This window comes from Stegodyphus dumicola, chromosome 6 (genome assembly GCF_044657685.1).
Source record: "Stegodyphus dumicola isolate Sdum_Otavi_A_Nest chromosome 6, ASM4465768v1".
Taxonomy (NCBI): domain Eukaryota; kingdom Metazoa; phylum Arthropoda; class Arachnida; order Araneae; family Eresidae; genus Stegodyphus; species Stegodyphus dumicola.
The window spans coordinates 208109098-208128402 of NC_140773.1; the positions used below are offsets into that span (position 1 = coordinate 208109098).

Here is a 19305-nt window from a genome sequence, read left to right on the forward strand (position 1 = left end):
TACTTTTTATTCAAACGACAAGAATTTTAGTTAATTTAAACATTTTTACATTTAGCTATAAACACTCTTTGGGATTAATATATTAAATTAATAACCTTTTTTTGCTATACTTATTTATCACTTAATGTTTAATAACATAAATCCTTTCATGTCTAAAATATAGATGGAGTCTGAGTAGCTTGGACTCAGATACTGAAGAAGCTTTCTGTAAGTCATCCAATACTATTTCCAGTTTTAGGTCTAAAGGTTCCAGAATATCTCATTCCTCCAAAGTCACAAACCTATCTTATATTCCTAGAGAAAAAACACGTAATTTCTCTGGTATGTGGGATTTTTTTTTATATCTATATTTTAAGCTTGTCTTGCTAAAATGCAGTTGCCTGAAATTACTATAAAAATATCTTGTTAAAAGTATTACATGTAAAATAACTATTTATGTGCAGAGTTTGAGATTTTTAAAACACTTGAAATTCTGAAAATGTATATATAATACAGAAAGAAAAAACTGAACAGAAATAAGAACTTGATTTAAAAGCATAACATTTAATTCAAGGTCAGATGGTAAATTTTCATGGTATACTTCATCTATGAGTCTTTGAAAAAAATTTTCTTTAAAATAACCTTCAGTTGTGATTTACAAACTGCAATACTGTATTTTTATTTTTAAAATACAAACTACTTTAATAATATCAATTACTACAATCTACTGCATTTTTACCCTTCTGTCTTTAACTGTACCAAATTCTTTAGTTAGGGATGTATTGTAGAGAATGGCAGCCATTGTAGATTCAATAGAAATGGATGACAGATTTGTAAGTTTTGTTCATGTATCATATCAAAAGTCTGAAAATGAGCGCTCATCAATAATCCCTCGGCACCAGAACCCGAAATAAAAAAATACCAAAAGCACTAATTCAGAAGTCAAACGACAAAAATCAGCGTCATATTTTCAAAATTTTCACAGGACTAGTTTTGATGGTTTTACCAAACCACCATCCTCAGCTGCAAAACCGCAAAAACTGCGGTTTTGCAGCTGCGGTTTGCCCTGATTTAATTTTGCAGTTTTGCAGCTGAGGATGGTGGTTCGGTAAAACCATCGAAACTAGTCCTATGAAAATTTTGAAAATATGATGCTGATTTTTGTCGTTTGACTTCTGAATTAGTACTTATCCAGCATGTTATTGTGTCTTAATTACCGAAAGCACTTTGGCAGAGCTGTGCTATAAATCATAAATTGTATACATTAGTATTGAAATACATAGACAAATATAGAAAAGCATTACATAACGAATTGTAATTATTGAATGGTTCAAATTGTATTTTGATTTCGCCATTTATGTTGTCCCCATATGGTGCAGGTATCTCTAAGTATTACGCACAGCCCAGCCCTGATTTAGTTATATGACAAATCAGTAAAAAGAAAATTACAGTTGCAGATAGTTCTCAAAATTTATGCTCTGTATAAAGCTTTGGACTTTGATTGCCTTTTTTTTTAATTGATAGATTTAATTACCATTGATTTACTCATTCAAGCTTGTGTATGATTATCACATATACTGCCATGCTAACAAAGAACTGTAATAACAAAAAAGTTATAACTGAATATTATGATATCCAGCACTGTCCATTTTATGTCCTGTTCATGCAAAGCAGTAATGATAATAGTGAAAAAAATTCAGTTACAGGTAACCAGCACAGGTCAACATAGTATTACTTCCTCTTGTCAATCATATTTGATACCATACCATGTCAATCATATTTGATATGATAGTTCAAGAGAAGCAACCAGCATAAATATATCTAAAGTTAAAACACAAATGTGTTGTCAGCTATATGTGTCTGACACAGCTGCAACAACTCAATGGGGTGTCAGTCACATGTGCTTGATACAATAGTATATATGTTACCAGTATATTTTCATGTTTTAATACCTTTTAGTTATATGGAGGCTTTTTATCTTCTCTCTCTTTATTCACCTACCTATTTTTATTAGTCTCTATATATACATATACAATGTATGTATAGTGTTTGTATGTACGTATACCTTTATAGGCACAATGTCTTTATATATGTACACAGTGTATGCACACAGAAAGAGAGAGATCCATGTGTATGTTTAATTAAATCTAGTTATTTTATCTTGCTTCCCATTAAAAAAATATGTGTAACTATTTTTATAAAATGTGTAACAAATACTTCTGTGAAGATCCATAAACAGCATATGCATTTTTAATCTGTGTAAAATTATATTTATAATACTAACATAAGCACGTATTTATCACAAACTGTTTCAGTAATGTTCTTTTAATAATTGCCCCCCCCTTTTTAAGATAAATGGTCTATTTAAAGAGATTCCTTTCCATTTAATGTGTGATAGATTATCTGATTAGAGAAATCATCAAAATTTCTGTAAAGTAATATAGGCCAATAATATGTAAATGGCATCTGTGTATATACTTTGACATTTGGAAAAGACTTTAATAAAAGACCTAATAATATGTAAGTTTTACTTTTGCAAAAGTATTGCCATTTCACTAATCTGTAGCGAGTTAAATCAATATTTTAATTATAAAATTGAGTGTCTCATCATATTAATTTTATGATTGTCTCCTTTAAAAAATAGATGGAAGCTGTGAGGAATCATTCTTGTCTAAGTCAGCTAAGCAGTCATCTAGTGTTCCAAGCATGCATGGTACATCAGCAGACATCAAAGAGGTATGTATAAGAAATACCTGAATGCATTTGTATTGGTTTTTATGCATCTGTGTATTTCAGTCTTATCTGTTGTGTTAAATGTTCAGTTTTAAAAATCAAATTTTGAATTTTAAATTATTAAAATTTAAATTTCCTATTAATTTGGATATTTGATTGAAGTATCTGATACCATAATTATGACTTTTCTAATAGAATTATATTTTTCAAATTAACCAGCCAGTAGAGCTGCTGGTTACTGTGAAACAGCACAATATACTGCAGCTGTACCTTAGGGCAGCAGCTGCTGCAACAGCACCTTATTCTGCTGTCGCAGCAGTGTAAGGCGACTGCATTTAATTATGGACTTTTGAAAACAAAATGTGTAGTTGCCATTTTTTGAGGGTGACCAACATAAATTTTTCTTCAGAAGAAAAAAAAAAGTTTTCCCTTCCATCCCTCTTTTTCTGCTGAAAAAATTATTTTTTAATTTTGTAAAACTTTATATAAAAATATATGTTTAAGGTTCTTCCTTTAATTAATTTTCCATATCTTTAATTGTGCCTCAACTTTATTTCTTAATGAAATTTAAATGTGAAATAAAAAATATCGTTTTATTTATTTAATTAACTACATAATAGCCTAAATAGTGCATTATCAAGTATTTTGTATCAAAATTGTCAGATTGTAACATTCAATTCAGATAGATTTTGAACTTTTTCTCTGCATTTCTATATGGAAAGAGCTTCTGTGTACTTTTATTCCCATATTTCATTTCAGTATTTTAGAATAGTACTGGTCAGTTTAAATGCTTCCTCAAAATAAAGACTTTATTTTGATTTTTAAATTATTATTATTATTTTAAATGATTTTGTAAAACTTTTTATAACATATTTTTCTCTTAGTTTTATGTGTGACTTTCTATTTTGTTGCAATTCGTTTATTCATTATATTTGTTATTTAGAATGTGGAACCCCAAAAGACTCACAGTGTTGGCAGTTTGAGTTCCTCTGCTAAAAATTTCTTAGTTTCTTTTCGAAGTCATCCCCTTCAAAAATCATTATCTACCCCAACTATTACTGTGGAAGATACACTAGCAGATAAAGGTAAAATATTCTTATGGAGTATTTATTTTATGCCTTGAATTGATCAAAAGAGACTGCTTTTTAATTACTTATTAAAAAGTTTTGATACTGTAAAGAAAATTTTCAAATTATGAAGTTGCATAGTTTCGTTTTTATAACATGTTGTATTTGCTTTTTTATAGCAAAGGAAGATACTCACAATAGGCAAAGGTAATTATATTATACATATATATATATATGTATGTGTGTGTGTGTGTATTTTTTATAAATGTGTAAAAAGTAAACATTTTTTCAATGCATATTTCCATTATTTATTTTTACTTTTCCTGAACCTGTAAAAGAAAACTATCCAGTGTACGCTAAAATGAATATTATTACTGATTAATGTATTTGTAAAAAAGGATTTTTGTCATTTATAATATGTGAAATTTCATGTGTCAAAAGATCTAACGAGAAATCTCTATTTTATGCAGGATGGAAATTTTGTATTCTTTTTTTATTACATTTAAAATTTGAAATAAAACTAAGATTTTCAAGAACTATTTCTTCCGAGTTCGGTTTAGAATGTTTATTAATGCAATTTGTTTATTATAACACAGCACATTAAAAATAGATTTTTCAGATTTTTTAATGTTTGCAATATTTGTTGGTTTTATATATTATTAAAAATTCTATAAATTTTGCACGAGTTTCAAGATTTATACCTTTCTTGAGAGGGAAAGGACTCACAGCTATCTTTGTGAAAACTAGCAAAAACTAAAACCTTCACAATAAGTTTATTTCACTCCAAAATAAGAGTTCCTATAAATCTGTTAAATTTTCTGTAAGTTTAGAGACTTGAATATGTATATTTTATTAACCCCTTAACTGCCGCGGAAAACGTACAAGATTCATTCCCCAGTGCCACGGTTTTTCACATATACGCGTGTAGTTATGTGATTTATTAGGGGGAAAATAAGAGCAAGTTTTACTTTCTAAAAATTGTTTACTTTCACAAAATAAACAGTAAAAGAAAAAAATGAATGCAAAAAATTTAATATTTTGAGTAAAAATATAATAAAAAGATGTAAGTATAATAAAAAGGATGTTTTTATAATAAAAAATGTCCCTATAATGGGTTTTCGATCAATTCATTTTTAGACCAGTAAATTGTAATATCATGTTTCAGTGTTATATACCTTGTGAAATCAGTATGCCTATAAAAACATATATTTCTTCTGAATTGGTTGAATGTCACGATATCGTTCTTGATTTTTCATTTACAAGGTGTTGTTGGTTCATATACTCGTCTACAAAACAGTTTCAGTAACAATATAAAGCACGAGGAGTTCATCAAAAAAGAATTCAAGAAAGATAAATGGGTTTGAAACATCCGTTGTATCTTTCTTTATTCCTGGAACCTACTACAAGTAAACGAAAACGGAGGACACAGAATAAAAAAGAAAAATACGTTTTACTCAAACAACACTAGCCAATACCACGCAGTCATTACTTTCAGTACTTTAGACACGTCCCTCTCTCCAATTTCTCCCCACACTTCTCTGAAATAATATCCTCCTTCACATACTTCGTCAAGGTCATTCTGGTGTTGCATTCCAAAAGTTTGCGAATAGTTTAACGGGTAGCAGCGCAAAGCAACTGATAGTATTTTGTAAGGGCGTATATATACGCCCGGGGCAGTTAACGCATCGGCTGAGCAAGGCGTATATATACGCCCGCGGCAGTTAAGGGGTTAATTACATATATTATTTTTTTATTATTTTGTATGTTGAAATATAGTTTGTACTTGAGAAGTAACTCTAAAATTATCATCAGTTTACAGTCAATTCCATTTTCCTTTAATTTTAACAATATTTGACAGTCAGTTTTGATGATACATTAATCTTACAGCTATTCTAATATATGTGTCATATGGAGAGAGAATTTAATGCACATCAAATATAATTTTAGTCATCATGTAACTAAATCCTTTAAAGGCCTGCAGTTGAAAGATTTAATTTCTTTAATTTAAAAATTGTACCCCCCAAATTTTAAGTGCTAGCCTAAGATGACCGAGGAAATTTTTTTTAATAAAAAGGAACGAAAAACTAAAAACTTGCATACTATGATCCATCGATAGATATAGTTCCAATTTAGAATGGAAAACTCAGTTCACATTCATTGAGTTTTCCATTGTTGTATATGTAGAATAAAGTATGTTCACCTTTAATCCCCTTTCCCATATTTTCATCCATTATACTTTATTAGTATTATTGTGTTCAAGCTGCCATTCGAAATTGCATTTTTATGTTAGTGAAATGATTTTTTTGGAATGAATTTCAGACTTGTAAAATACGACACTTTGTATTTTATGTTAAATTTTTAAGCAGCTTATATGGATGATTTCCTTGCACTATTATTAGGCTTTCCTAACTGAATGAACCTCAGACACTTCACACTGAAGGATTAGTATAAATTTTGAGTTACACAAATTTTTATATTTTTAAATGTGCCTTTGCATGCATTTTAGATAAATAACGTACCTTTCTAGTTTTACTTCATTTCTATCATTAATTTACAGTAAAAATATCAAAAAATAAATAAATAAATAAATAAAAATATCAAAATAGCCAGAAATCTTTATTTATTTTTGTCCCTGTCAAACTGAATTTTACAGTAATTTAATGCACTGCCTTAGATTTTTCTTTCTTAAAACTTTGTCTTTTTTTATTTTATTTTATTATTTCTAGCTTATGCACAATGCACCCTTTACCACTACATGATTTAAGTCCACAGTTGCATGAATCATTGGATTGTGATGAAAATATAGGTGATACTCAGCAATTATCTTTAAGTACCCTAATACGAGAGTAAGTGTGCTGTAAAGTACTATATAACTCAAACAAAAGCTCAAATTATTAAATTTATTTCTCTCTGTTTATTCTGAAATTATTTTGTGATGAAATAATTTATATTTTATTTAAATGTGTTACTAGCGTACAAATGCATTCAGCAACTGCAGATAGTGATGAAGAAAAAGTTTTTGTCAAACGGAAGAAAAGGTCAAGCATATTTTTTAAGAAAAAACCTGTAAGTTATTCCTATGTAATATATTTGGCATTTCAAATTACTCATGTACATTTTTACTTAGTAGATATTTTATACATATGTATGAATGATTTGGAACTTGACAGTGGCATAATAGATGCTAGCAAAGAAGCTTGGCAATACAGACATGGCCGGATTCAAGAGAATTTTATTATGTATGAAAGCAATTCTGGATTCACAGATTTGGTTCACATATGGACGAGCATCTTATGCACCCTACATTTTTGTTAACTCAGAACATATTCCTTTGTCACAAAGCATCTGGCCAGCAGGAAAGCTTAAGCAAAAAAGTGACACAGCAATTTAGAAGAAGAAGAGAGGGTGTCAAAAAGTTTCAGTTCGAGCTAAAAAAGTTTTGATTTACAATTATTTGATTTGGCAAGAGGTATCTGCATTTAGAGTTACGTAGGATCGCATGATTAATTTGAGTAATGCAGTTTAGACTTGAAGCACTGTTTTTTAGATAGAGAGAGAGGTAGTCCCCAAATTAAATGAAAAATAAAAGAGGCTATAAGCAATTAAAATTAGAAGTTTGCTTTCATATTTTTTATCTTACACACACACATATATATAATAGAATAATAAAGTGATTAAAAAAATAATCATTGTTTGATTTTTTTGTAATTTTCATTTATTTCCTTTTAGACCGTAACCTTAAGTTATTTTTAGCCAAAGGCTTTTAGCAGTTTTCACAGTAGTATTACATGTAATTTTAGTACATTCTTTATTCGTCATTTTTCTTACTAAAACATCCTGGGAGATGTTGATTTAATTGTTTCATTTCATTATATGTATGCATATGAAACATTTTAAAGTAAAAAATTATGTAAAAGATTTGCAGGTATTTTTCTCATCTGCTTGAGAATGAAACTGACTTTTTCTAAATGTAACTTTAACTGAATAGTAACTTCAATGGGTTACAATAGTTTCTACTTTACTTTTTCTAAAAAGATAATCTGTCTGGTTAATAAATATATATATATAGAGAGAGAGAGTCTGAAATACAGACATCTACTATCTGAACCTCTAGCAATTTTTTTCTTTTTAGATATCTTCCCAAACAAAACATATAATACTTAAGAGATAGAATAGAAAACATATGAGAAAAATCAGGCTTGCCATAAAAGCAGTTCTTTTCCCATGAACTAAGATTCCTATATTTAACACTAGAACAGCCGAATTTCAGACTAACCGAAAACCACCATTGGGGGTCAATTTGACCCTCATAAGAAATGTAAGTAGAAACACAGTAAATGATTGAAATGATGCTGAATGACCACATAAAAGAGTTTTTAGAGGTTTTTATTTATTTTTTTATACTTTAGAATTATTTTCGTGCAATTAGCGCAAATTAGCACATATCTCTCAATGTAAGATTACAAAAACAAAAACAAAATCTTTGAAAAACAAACAAAAGATACAAATGCAAAAAGAGGAAAATAGAACATATGCAAAAAATTACAAAAAACATAAATTGGGAATAAACACGCAATGTTTTCCTAAGTTTGTTATACATTACCGCAGGTGATACAATATGAACGCTTGATACTAACAGCAACACATTTACCACAAATTGGTTTCTGGCATCCCTCACAGCTGACAACAGTCTTGTTTTGTCCCTTGGAACTTTAAAATGCACGTTCCTTTCCTTTAAGTGTCTGTATTTGAGCAATTGGGGGGCATCTGTTGCGTAGTGCACCAACTCGTAGTTCTTCCATGAGTGCAAGAATAAATTCTCGACGGGAAATTGAGGTGCCCAAGGATTCTTTGAATATAATCCAAGCATTGAGTTCAGCAATGTCAAGGACGTTGTAAAAAACATGTACAGGCCACCTGCAACTTCCACTACTTTTACTCTATTTCCTCAGCATCTGATCTGCGACATCAATGCCACATTTTGTACTGTTGTAGTAAGTGACTGTGTTCGGTTTTTTCTTTATGCTGTCGTCAACAAACACATTACTGTGCATCGTGCTCAGAATCACGACATTCTTTCTGTTCTTGCACCTATATATTGTGAGTGTTTTGTCTCCATTTTTCAGTGCAAAAGATGAATATCGTGCCGAAGAAGTGTCACGAGCAATGGGGGTAATTATCGCTTATTCAGAAGCATCGTCCCCACAATTGTGGTTTATTTCGCAGAAAGTTCATCTGCAAGTTTCACAGAAGTAAAAAAATTGTCAGTTGTGACATTGGGTCCGGAGTTTACATGTGGTTGCAGTAATTTGAGAACTACACTTTTCCCAAGTTGTAAATTAGTTGGTCGTTCTTCATCCTTGCCCAGATAAGGATAACCATTCAAAACATATTTGGATTTTACATCAGTTGCTAGCCAGAATTTGATGCCAAACTTGTCAGGTTTATTCGTCATATACTGAATAAATCTACATTTTGATTGATAAGGCAACAATTGTTCATCAACGGTTATTTCTGGTCCAGGATTATAGCACAAATAACAGTTTTCCATTAGCTTGTACCTGGTTACAGAAGCGAGAGCAAATTTGTTAGTGGCGAGAGGATCAGCTCTGGTGCTTCGGACATCGAATCTGAGATACTGCATTATTTTACGGAACTGATTGCGTGACATTGTTTCTTTGAACACAGGTGGTCCTCAATTCTTGTTCAACAAATCAACTGCACAAAGTTTTGAATGACCTAGTGCTCCTAGTGTCGTTTTTCTTATGAGGGCCAAAATGACCCCAGTTGGCTGTTTTAGGTATATCTGCGATTATTTGTTTAAATAATTAACGTAGAAATATGAAAAATTGGCATAGTATACTTGGAAACATTTTAGAAAAAGTAAAAAAATATCAGCTTCGAAGCTCAGCTGTATGTTAAAAAAAAAACGCGTAAAATTGGAAAAAAAGGTCAAAATGACCCCAACGGCGCTTCTAGTGTTAACTTTCAAAATCTGCTGACTAGGGAATAAAACTGTTGCCAATTCAAATCAAATTATCAATATTACAGTTCTGAACTGAAAATGTTCATCCATGAATCAGCCAATGGATATCAAAATTTTGCATATACCGAGATGCAGATTTAAAGTAGCTTTTTAATAAGCAATTCAGCAGTAGGACCATCCAAGAATTATAGAAATAGTTCATTATAAAGTCTTAATATGTGAGGCATTGCAAGGTCGTGAGAGGATGTGTCTACAAATAATTTTTGAAAGGTTTCACATAAGTTATAGCCAGCTACCAAATGTCATGATAATGAGAACCACAAATCTGAAGGTTTTTAGATATCACAAAGAAAAGTGAAATTTTCTGATTAATAGAATATGAAGAAATGCTAAATATATATATATATATAACTAAAATCTTACATTATGATGGCAAAGACTTAATAATCATTCAATTAGTGGAATGGTGAATATCTCTAGGATGGTTTTAAATCCAGAATATATCAGTATTTTGGCTTTAATTTAACATCACAGGAATTCAGAAAAAATCTTTCTTAAAGATTTCTGTAATCTTCTCTTTCTTAAAGAAATATTAGTAAAGAATATTTTTTATTTTATAATTTCTGGATGTCATCTCACTAGATTTAAACTGGTAATTTCCTGGCTCCAAAATCTGGAATTGGAAGTTCCGACTACTCTGGATGTCAAACTTTGTACTGTATGTGTATGTATATGTAATATATATATATTTAAAAAAGCATTGAAAATTTTGTTACATTGGTATTTTCATCATCTAATGTTTTACATAATTTCATTAAAATTGTGCCCACCAGCAGCCGAGCGGTAACATCGCTGAACACTGGTAGTTTGGTCTGAAGTTCGAATCCCACGGACGGATGGCTGCATGGGTGTTTTCATGTGTAATGTGTATATAAGCCAGTTTCCCTTAAAAAGTCATCCACAAAGGCATCCCTCCCTTAAGGCAGATAGCCCTTGAGTGCTTTGCCGTAATCTAATAAACCAAACCAAAAACATTAAATTTGTTTCATTTTTAATTATTAAATAATATTTTGAACTTGATTGTTAAAAAATATTACACTAAAATTAGGCAAAGTAATAACCTACAACCTTGTGGTTGGCATAGATTTTAGTCCAAGACTCTTATCAGCTTTGAAGGCAAACAGGTACAAGCCCCTCTTCATCAGGTGCAAAGAAATCTGCAGTATGAAGAGGAACTGATATTTGTTTGCTCTCAAAATCAATAGTCTTGACTAAAATCTACATCAAACAAACTGGACTTTGCCTAATTTTATGTTTTTCTTTGGTGCGTTTCTCTTCTGTCTTGATATTACACCTGTCATATATGTACTTTGTTTGATATAAGTATAGGGAAAATATTTATGCAGAACTTGTATCTTGAAGAATGTGTATACTAGTTGTTTTGATTATTAGATTTAAAATTTCAAACTAACTTGAATTTAATTTTTAATTTGGTCTCTGAGCTTTAATTAATGTTCCAATACTAATTTAACATTCTGTGGTAGTAACATAATATGTTTTAATGATGCATAAACATGTTTTATAATCCGTTCGCTCAAATTAATGTATATATGCTGTGTGGATATTAATTTTCCTATTTTACATTTTCATCAGTAAAAAATATTTCTGCATTATAGAGTTTAATTTTATCTGTAAGCTGAGTTTTTGATAATTTATTATTTAAAATGTTTTTATTATTATTATTATTATTATTAGGATAAACACAAATCAAAAGAAGGGAAAAAAGTTGCTCATCAATTTGTGATCTGTAATGGATCTGTCATTGCCTGTGATGTTTGTCAAAAGCCATTCAATAAGAAACAAGCTTTGAAATGTGAAAGTATGTATGAGCATATTTTTCATCATTTTTAAAGATATATGAATTTATGTAAGGCTCACACACAGTAATATGTAAATCTCATAATGTATTTGAAGATCAACATAAATTTATATTTGAGTTACTGCAGTTTGACTTCAGAATCTTACAATAAAGGGAATATTACAATTAAACAAACACATATATATTTTGAGATAAAGGCACAATTTATAAGACAGCAATATTGTTTTTCGTTATTATCTGTATATTAAGTGGAGTAGGAATTTTAATGTTTTACAAAAATCTGCTATTCAAGTAATTCTTTCATGTATAATGTATCAATTTGGTTTTACCTTGACCTTTGACTTTTTTTTCCTTCTAAGGTAATTCAATTATATTTTTTTAATTTAAAGTACAAGCTGTATCATTTTTCATTTTGCTTTAAGTACTTTTCCAATTATTAAGGGTCCTGGACTCAGTATAATTCATGTTATAAATTTTGAAGTAGTGTATGAATAAACAATCTATATATCAAATGTAAAAAATATTTATAAATACTCTGATGGGAAAAAAAAGTTTATGAGATGAACAGACAGAATTAAATTTTTAATTTAAAGACTTTGGTTGTAAGAGCAGTGTTAATTACTGAATTAGTAATTGTCTTTATGTAATTATTGTTCCCCTTATTTTCAATATAACAATAAAAATTTTTGAAATATTGAGGGTCTTCTGGATGTACTATAGAGACGTGAAGTGTGCAAATGTAATTGGAAAAATTATAGTGTTGCTTCTAACTTTTGATTGTGAGTACAGTATTACAATATTTAGGAAATAAATAATGAAGATATGCTTTCAGTTACAGAGATATTTTTAACAGAATGATGTGTTTTTAATTATAAACTAAATGGTATGCTATCAGCAGATTATTTTTTCCATACCATGTGCCATCTTTGTCATCAGCCTTCTATTGACAGAGTGTATAAAATCACTACACACTAGTAGTTAAACCCATGACAGATGGCTGACTGCATAAGGTGCTTTCATGGTTTTCTCCTGAGTAATGTAAATATAAGCCAGGTTCTAAGAAAGATGTTTATGAAGACCTCTGTACCCTTAAACCCTTAGCTGTCATGTCGTATTTAGTTAAAAAAATTAGTCAAAGGCAGCCAAGTACAGAGTACTTAAGATTTAAATTTAGCATAATAAGTTATGTACTGATTGAAAATCTTTTTTCCTTCAATGAGTTTTGTGTTTTGAAAAACCTGTTATGTGCCTTTGGCTTTTAATACTATTTTAAAAATAATTTCGGTATTCTCTTTATGCATTGCATTTCTGTTTTGTGGTGCTAAAAATCTCCATGTAATGTATTTCTAGTTAATGAATTAATCATCGTCTGTTATACTAAGTTTTGGAGTTATAAAGGGTAAACTGAGCATGGTTTTTATTAGTAAATGCTATTACATACCAAGTGGATATTATAGTTTTCCCATGGTGCTATAAAAATTTTCATGTTATTGATTTATTCTTTATTCTTGATAGATTGTTTAGTTGTAGTCCATGACAGTGCATGCAAAGATCAAGTAGTTGATTGCAATAAATTCAAACTGCAAAGGGTAAGTTTTCTATTAACAATAGTTCTACAATTTGTTATCCTTTTCTTTTATACTGAATGCATATTCACTTCAGATTTTATGTATCATGTATATAAAGGTAATTAATTTCTTTACATTATTATTATTTTTTTTAGGCGCAGAATAAAGCAAATTATGTTTCGTTAGGAAAAGACACAAACTCAAATTCTGTAAATGGCCATTCAAGTATGTATTCATGTGTAAATCAATATTTTATTAATGATATCCTAATTCATTCAGACCAACATTTGCTTGAGATATCCTAATTCGTTCAGACCAACATTTGCTTGAGATATCCTAATTCATTCAGACCAACATTTGCTTGAATCATCAATTGGCATAGGATTATTAATTTGATGATATTACTCAAAATTATATTAGTATTAATGAAGGACTTTTGATAGTTTTATAATCCTTCAATCTTTAATTTTTTTTAATGTTTTACCAAAATTTCATATTTCATGCTGTTGATTCTATACATAACTTAAATGCATATTGTTAAAATGTTGATGTCATACAGTAAGTTGCTATCCATTAACAGTTTATGTTTTCAATTTAAATTTCAAAGCATATTAATCATTCATTGATTGTTTTACTTCTTCATCACAAGTCATTGCATTGTGCATATTAAATACATGTTGTGTATGCTAGTGCTGTAACTTTCAGTGTATTGATAGTGAAAATTTATAATAGAATGTTAATGCATTTGCTATGTATATCTTTATTTTTTCCCCTTTGTGCTTCATGTTATAACCACTAACTTCCTTATACAATTTAATTTGCATTTAATATTAGTGCACGCTTTTGCTTTTTTGTTTTGTGTTGTTATTTGCTTTATGTTGCGTGTATGTGCTTTCAGGCCGTTTGCCCCATTACCCCAATCGTTATCTTCATTTGGTGAGGCCATTGTCACAAAGCATGGTTCATCTAGGTGTGTGTCATCATTTTAGTATTGGTGAGAAATTTATGGTGGGTTCAATATGATCAGATGTATTCAGGAGTTGAAAAAATTAAGTTTTATTCAATCTTTGAAATGCTAAGCACCATGATAATTGCATGAAGTGAATTTCTGTTTCAGTTCACATGTGCTAATAAATCAAGTTGGAAATCTGCATATTAGTTCTTTTAATTCAGCTTTTAAAATTATTCTTTAAGGTAAATAATTCATCATTTCATTAAATAACATGCATTACTATTAAAGATTTCATATTATTTTTATCATATATATAGTTAAAAAAAAAGGAAGAATTTATGAGAGACAAAGTTTTAGTGGTCAAAGTTTTTTATGTGTTTGTGTAATCATAAATGTTATGCAAAATTAAATAAATTGTATATTTTCTTAGGTAGACACTTATTTTTTTTTAAAAAAAAAAAGAAAGAAAAGAAATACGGTAACAAAACTTAAAAATACAGTAGCAAAACATTAACAGACACTAAGAAAGTTGCTTGAATTTAAGTACAAGAACAAACAAGTAATTTTAAATTGTTTAAATTCTTTATCCATAAAACTGTTAAAATTATTCTTTAAGGTAAATAATCCATCATTTCATTAAATAACATGCATTACTATTAAAAATTTCACATTATTTTTATCATATATATAGTTAAAAAAAAGGAAGAATTTATGAGAGACAAAGTTTTAGTGGTTAAAGTTTTTTATGTGTTTGTGTAATCATAAATGTTATGCAAAATTTAATAAGTTGTATATTTTCTTAGGTAGACACTTCTTTTTTAAAAAAAAAAGAAAGAAAAGAAATACAGTAACAAAACACAAAAATACAGTAGCAAAACATTAACAGACACTAAGAAAATTGCTTGAATTTAAGTACAAGAACAAACAAGTAATTTTAAATTGTTTAAATTCTTTATCCATAACATAAAAAGACACTAAGGATTTTTTTTTTTTTTTTTTTTTAAGTACAAGAACAAAGTAATTTAAAATTGTTTAAATGTTTTATCCATATAATAATTCTCTAAATAAATGTAGGTTTATTGCAAAAAAATAATTTCATAATTCTTTAAAATACCCCTCCCCCCAAATCAATGAATCTGATTCAACCATTTTTATAATGATATTCAAGGCTGTATTGAGACGAGGGGCCTGCAAAATTTGTTATATTATGTCAGTAATCTTATTCTGAGTTATCATTAACTTTATAAAATTAGTTAATAATAAATTATTATATTTTAAATAATGCACATTTGTCAAAGAGTTATAATTCATTCCTTAATTATTCAAAAATAAAAATTTTCTCATGGTTGATAATTGTATTATCAGCTATGAGAAATTGTTAACTGTAACTTTGTGACAAAAGTTTAACAGCAACTTTTATTAAAAATTTCTATTGTTAAAGAAGTTTAAGCTTCTTGATATTTTTTCAGATAAATTTGTTTATTTATTTAGCTAAATTAAATCATTTCTTATCAGATTAATCCTTTTAACAAATAAGCTAATTTTAAAATGTTTTAGTGAGTATGAGCCAATTTCCTTTAGAAAGTTCTTATGAAAGCATCCCTCTCAATAAACAGATAGTTTTCATATACTTTGCCATAATAAAACAAATAAATAAAAATTAATAGTATTTTTAAATAAACTAATTTCTAACTAACTTTTTTTTTTTTTTTTTTTTTTTTTTTTTTACATCAGCAAAGTACATGTGGCTTAAGGAAGTTCTTTCAGCTTAATAAATACTTTTTTCCCTTCAATTTTAATTTTAAAAAAGAGAAAAATTTTAATCTAATTGTAACTAAACAAACTGAAATTAAATTATTAAAAATAGTTAGATAATAGTTTGTTCTGCCATTCAAATATAAAAATTTTACTGTAATTAGCAATTTAATATTTTGGATATAAATAGAAAATGCAGAAAGGTGCATTTCGTAATGCATGCATAGACATAGCTGAAACTTCAATAATTAATATTATGTGTGAAATTTTAAATTAAATTAGTTATTTTTAAATAGTAATTAGGTGTTTTTGCTACAAAATATAAAACAGATAAATTTCATTTATTAAAAAATTTATTAAAAAATGAACTTAGTATATCAGTTAAATTTCAGAATCTTTATCAGATATCTTTCTGTTATAGTATAAATTTTTCACATTAACAATGCTGTATTACTACTATGGAGAGATATCATGGTGTTTAGTAAATTACATTCACCCTGAACATATTGAACTCATGTCATTAAAATGTAAGGATCATTTATAAATTTGCTGTGACTAATATGATTAATAAGGATCATCAGTAAAATGTGCTATGACTAATGACTAAACTGTGTCTAATCAATAATACTAACTTTTATATTATGTATTCATTTTCATTGATCTCATTTGCATGTCATTTTGATATTTACAATATCTACTCTGTCTTCTGATTTTTCACATGATCTTGCATATATAAATCACCCATGTATATCACCCATATTATTGTATACCTGAAGATCTTTATTTTACCTTCAGGTTTTGAAAGTATATGGCATATACTGTAATAAACTGAGAAATTAAATAATATATTTATGTACTGAAATAATTTTTATTATTAAGTATAATAAAATAACTTCATATAATTCACAATATATCTGCAAATTTCAATAAACTTTTGCACCATTAAGGTAATTAACAAAAAACATTTTGAAGTTATAATATACCTGACTGCAAGTGATAAGATATGTGTTACTATACTATAAGATTATTACAGTTTAGACAAATTCAATAGTTTCATTTTTTCCAAACATCTTGCTGAAGATCTTTATAAATCTACAAAATGTGAGATGAATATATAGTATTTTTAGTACCTTTTTTGTTAATGGTATTTTTCTATTTTCATTATTTACATTTAGAACAATGTAAAAGTATTTTCATTGAAAATTACTTTTGGTTATAGAATTTATTTTGTGTTGTAGATTTCTTTGAGCATGCAGCAAATTTCATTCTTACAAATGCATGTATGATTTTGAATTAAATTTATTAATTACATCATAAAAGAATTATTGATATTCTTTTAGGGGAATGGATTGTAATTTATTCGTAGATATTTAAGTACTGGTTTACTTCGAAGCATAACTTTTTTATTTCTGTAAATTTTTGATAAAGGAAGGTCTGTTGGTTAAGTTTAAGAATGGTTCCACCAATGAAAAGCCATAAAAGAATTCTGCTAAATTTTAAAATGAGTGCTGATATTTTTCAGTAAGTACTGTAGTAGCTAATAAGCAACAAGTGTAGTTAAGACTAAGACTAGATTTTGAGCAGATTGGGTTTTAGAATAATATACTTATGTATTATGATTTATCTAATTGTGAAATGTAAAAAAAAAATAAGGTCATTTAAATGTAGCTAATAAAGTGTCAGGATTAATGTGCCATTATGTGCATGTTGTCCTTATCTTAAACTGATTAGTAATGCATTTTGATTTTATTCAGTTCTGGTGGTTTCATGTATTAAAAGCTACTGATTTATTTTTAGAAATTGTACAAAAAGAAGCTGATGTGATTCTTAAATTTGATAGAAGAAAGATGAAATATCTGGCACTTTAAGTCATGTTTATGGATTTAATTGAATGCACAAGATAGTACATTGATGTTAAAAAAAACATGAAATATTTAAAAAAAATTATTAAAATTGAAACATTACAAAGAAAAATTTCAAGTTTAATAGTTTATATCAGTATAAGACTCATATCTATCTCAACTCCTCATAAAATACTGTTTTATTGTTATAGCAGATTTAAAAAAATTTATAAATACTGATAGCTAATTTCGAAATGCAGAAAAATGTATTGCTTCTAATTATGGCTCTGTTTGGATGTACTTTTGTATTTGAAAATTTGAAATATTTTAAAATTGAGTATCGTGCATATAATTTAGAAGTGATGTAACAGATTTGAGATTTAATGTTTTGTCATATTTCATTCCTTTTCTGGCATATACATTTTAAAAGGTTATTTTGTATTTTATTTCTGAATTTTACTTGAATGAAAACTGTAGCTTCCTTGCTAATGCAATTTTTTTTAAACGTTTCATTACTGAGTATGTCAATACTTATGAATTTTTATTTCTTTACAGCACATCAAGGCAAAGGTTCTCTACCAAACAGCAGATTTGCTTTCCCTTTATCTCATTCAAATGTATGTAACGTGAAATGTGCCATGTGTCCATTTTTATATATGCTTCATATAATTATTGAGAAATTTTTAAAAAATTAAATTAAAAATCCTATTTATTTATTCAAATTAGATTGTATTCTTTTGTGATTGTTATTAAAAACTAGTTACTACTTCGTGCACATGTGTATTATTGTATCTCTACTGAATGTTCTGTGGCTCCTGTCTGTCAAAATATGACTAGCCTGACTTGTTTGAATTGGTTTAATGCCTGCCACTTTGCACTTTACACTACTGCCATTCGCAGTTGAGCATGTCACCTTTAACACTAGCAAAATTATGTGAAAGGATTTTTCACAGTGGTCCAAATAATTCCTTTCCCTTTTTCAAGCTCACTGAGCTGATGCTTGCCACCCTTTATATATATACATGTCAAACAAGAGATAAAAATTAAATCATGAAAGGTTGGCTACTCTTTGAAAGGAAATACAGAAATTAAAACAGAAACATGAGCATTTAAAAATACAAAAACAATGCAATTTTTTTTAATTGTAAAATATAAGGAAAATAAAATTGCAAAAAATTGTTGAAAACTCTTTGGTTATTTTGAAAGGGCAGCTTTCATGATTTAACTTTGATTTTTTGATTGGTTGATAAATCTCACAGTATACTGCATGACTTAAAAAAAAACTTTTGTAATAATAAATTTTATACATATATGTAAAACTGAGAAATTTCAAATTAAAATAAAATACATTATTAATGTATCATCTCTTAAATCAAGTTTTTTAGATTTCTTTCGTGTAAAAATATTTTACTAAGCTGTATAGAAATAGTAATTTAAACCAAAAAAGTCCTGAATAGTAAAATTAAAAAATAAAATTTTAAGTACTAAAAAGGTAACCATTGTTATTGACCATATATTAATTGACTTGTCAAGAGGAACTAACTA

At 28.2% G+C, this 19305-nt stretch overlaps 1 protein-coding gene across 13 annotated transcripts in view; it reads left to right on the forward strand.

The window, feature by feature from the left end:
• The window catches only part of LOC118190859 (rho guanine nucleotide exchange factor 28-like), a 565987-nt gene that overhangs the window by 496883 nt on the left and 49799 nt on the right, over window positions 1-19305 (forward strand). For 10 of the 13 annotated variants that reach the window (XM_085819410.1, XM_085819412.1, XM_085819411.1 and 7 more), the window contains 11 exons: window positions 164-321; window positions 2624-2715; window positions 3656-3797; window positions 3959-3986; window positions 6506-6625; window positions 6752-6845; window positions 11521-11644; window positions 13160-13233; window positions 13368-13437; window positions 14111-14182; window positions 18316-18377. In XM_085819410.1, the coding sequence (XP_085675536.1) occupies window positions 164-321; window positions 2624-2715; window positions 3656-3797; window positions 3959-3986; window positions 6506-6625; window positions 6752-6845; window positions 11521-11644; window positions 13160-13233; window positions 13368-13437; window positions 14111-14182; window positions 18316-18377 (1036 nt within the window). The remainder of the gene's footprint in view (window positions 1-163; window positions 322-2623; window positions 2716-3655; window positions 3798-3958; window positions 3987-6505; window positions 6626-6751; window positions 6846-11520; window positions 11645-13159; window positions 13234-13367; window positions 13438-14110; window positions 14183-18315; window positions 18378-19305) is intronic. The other 3 variants (XM_085819414.1, XM_085819415.1, XM_085819417.1) reach the window with 3 other exon arrangements.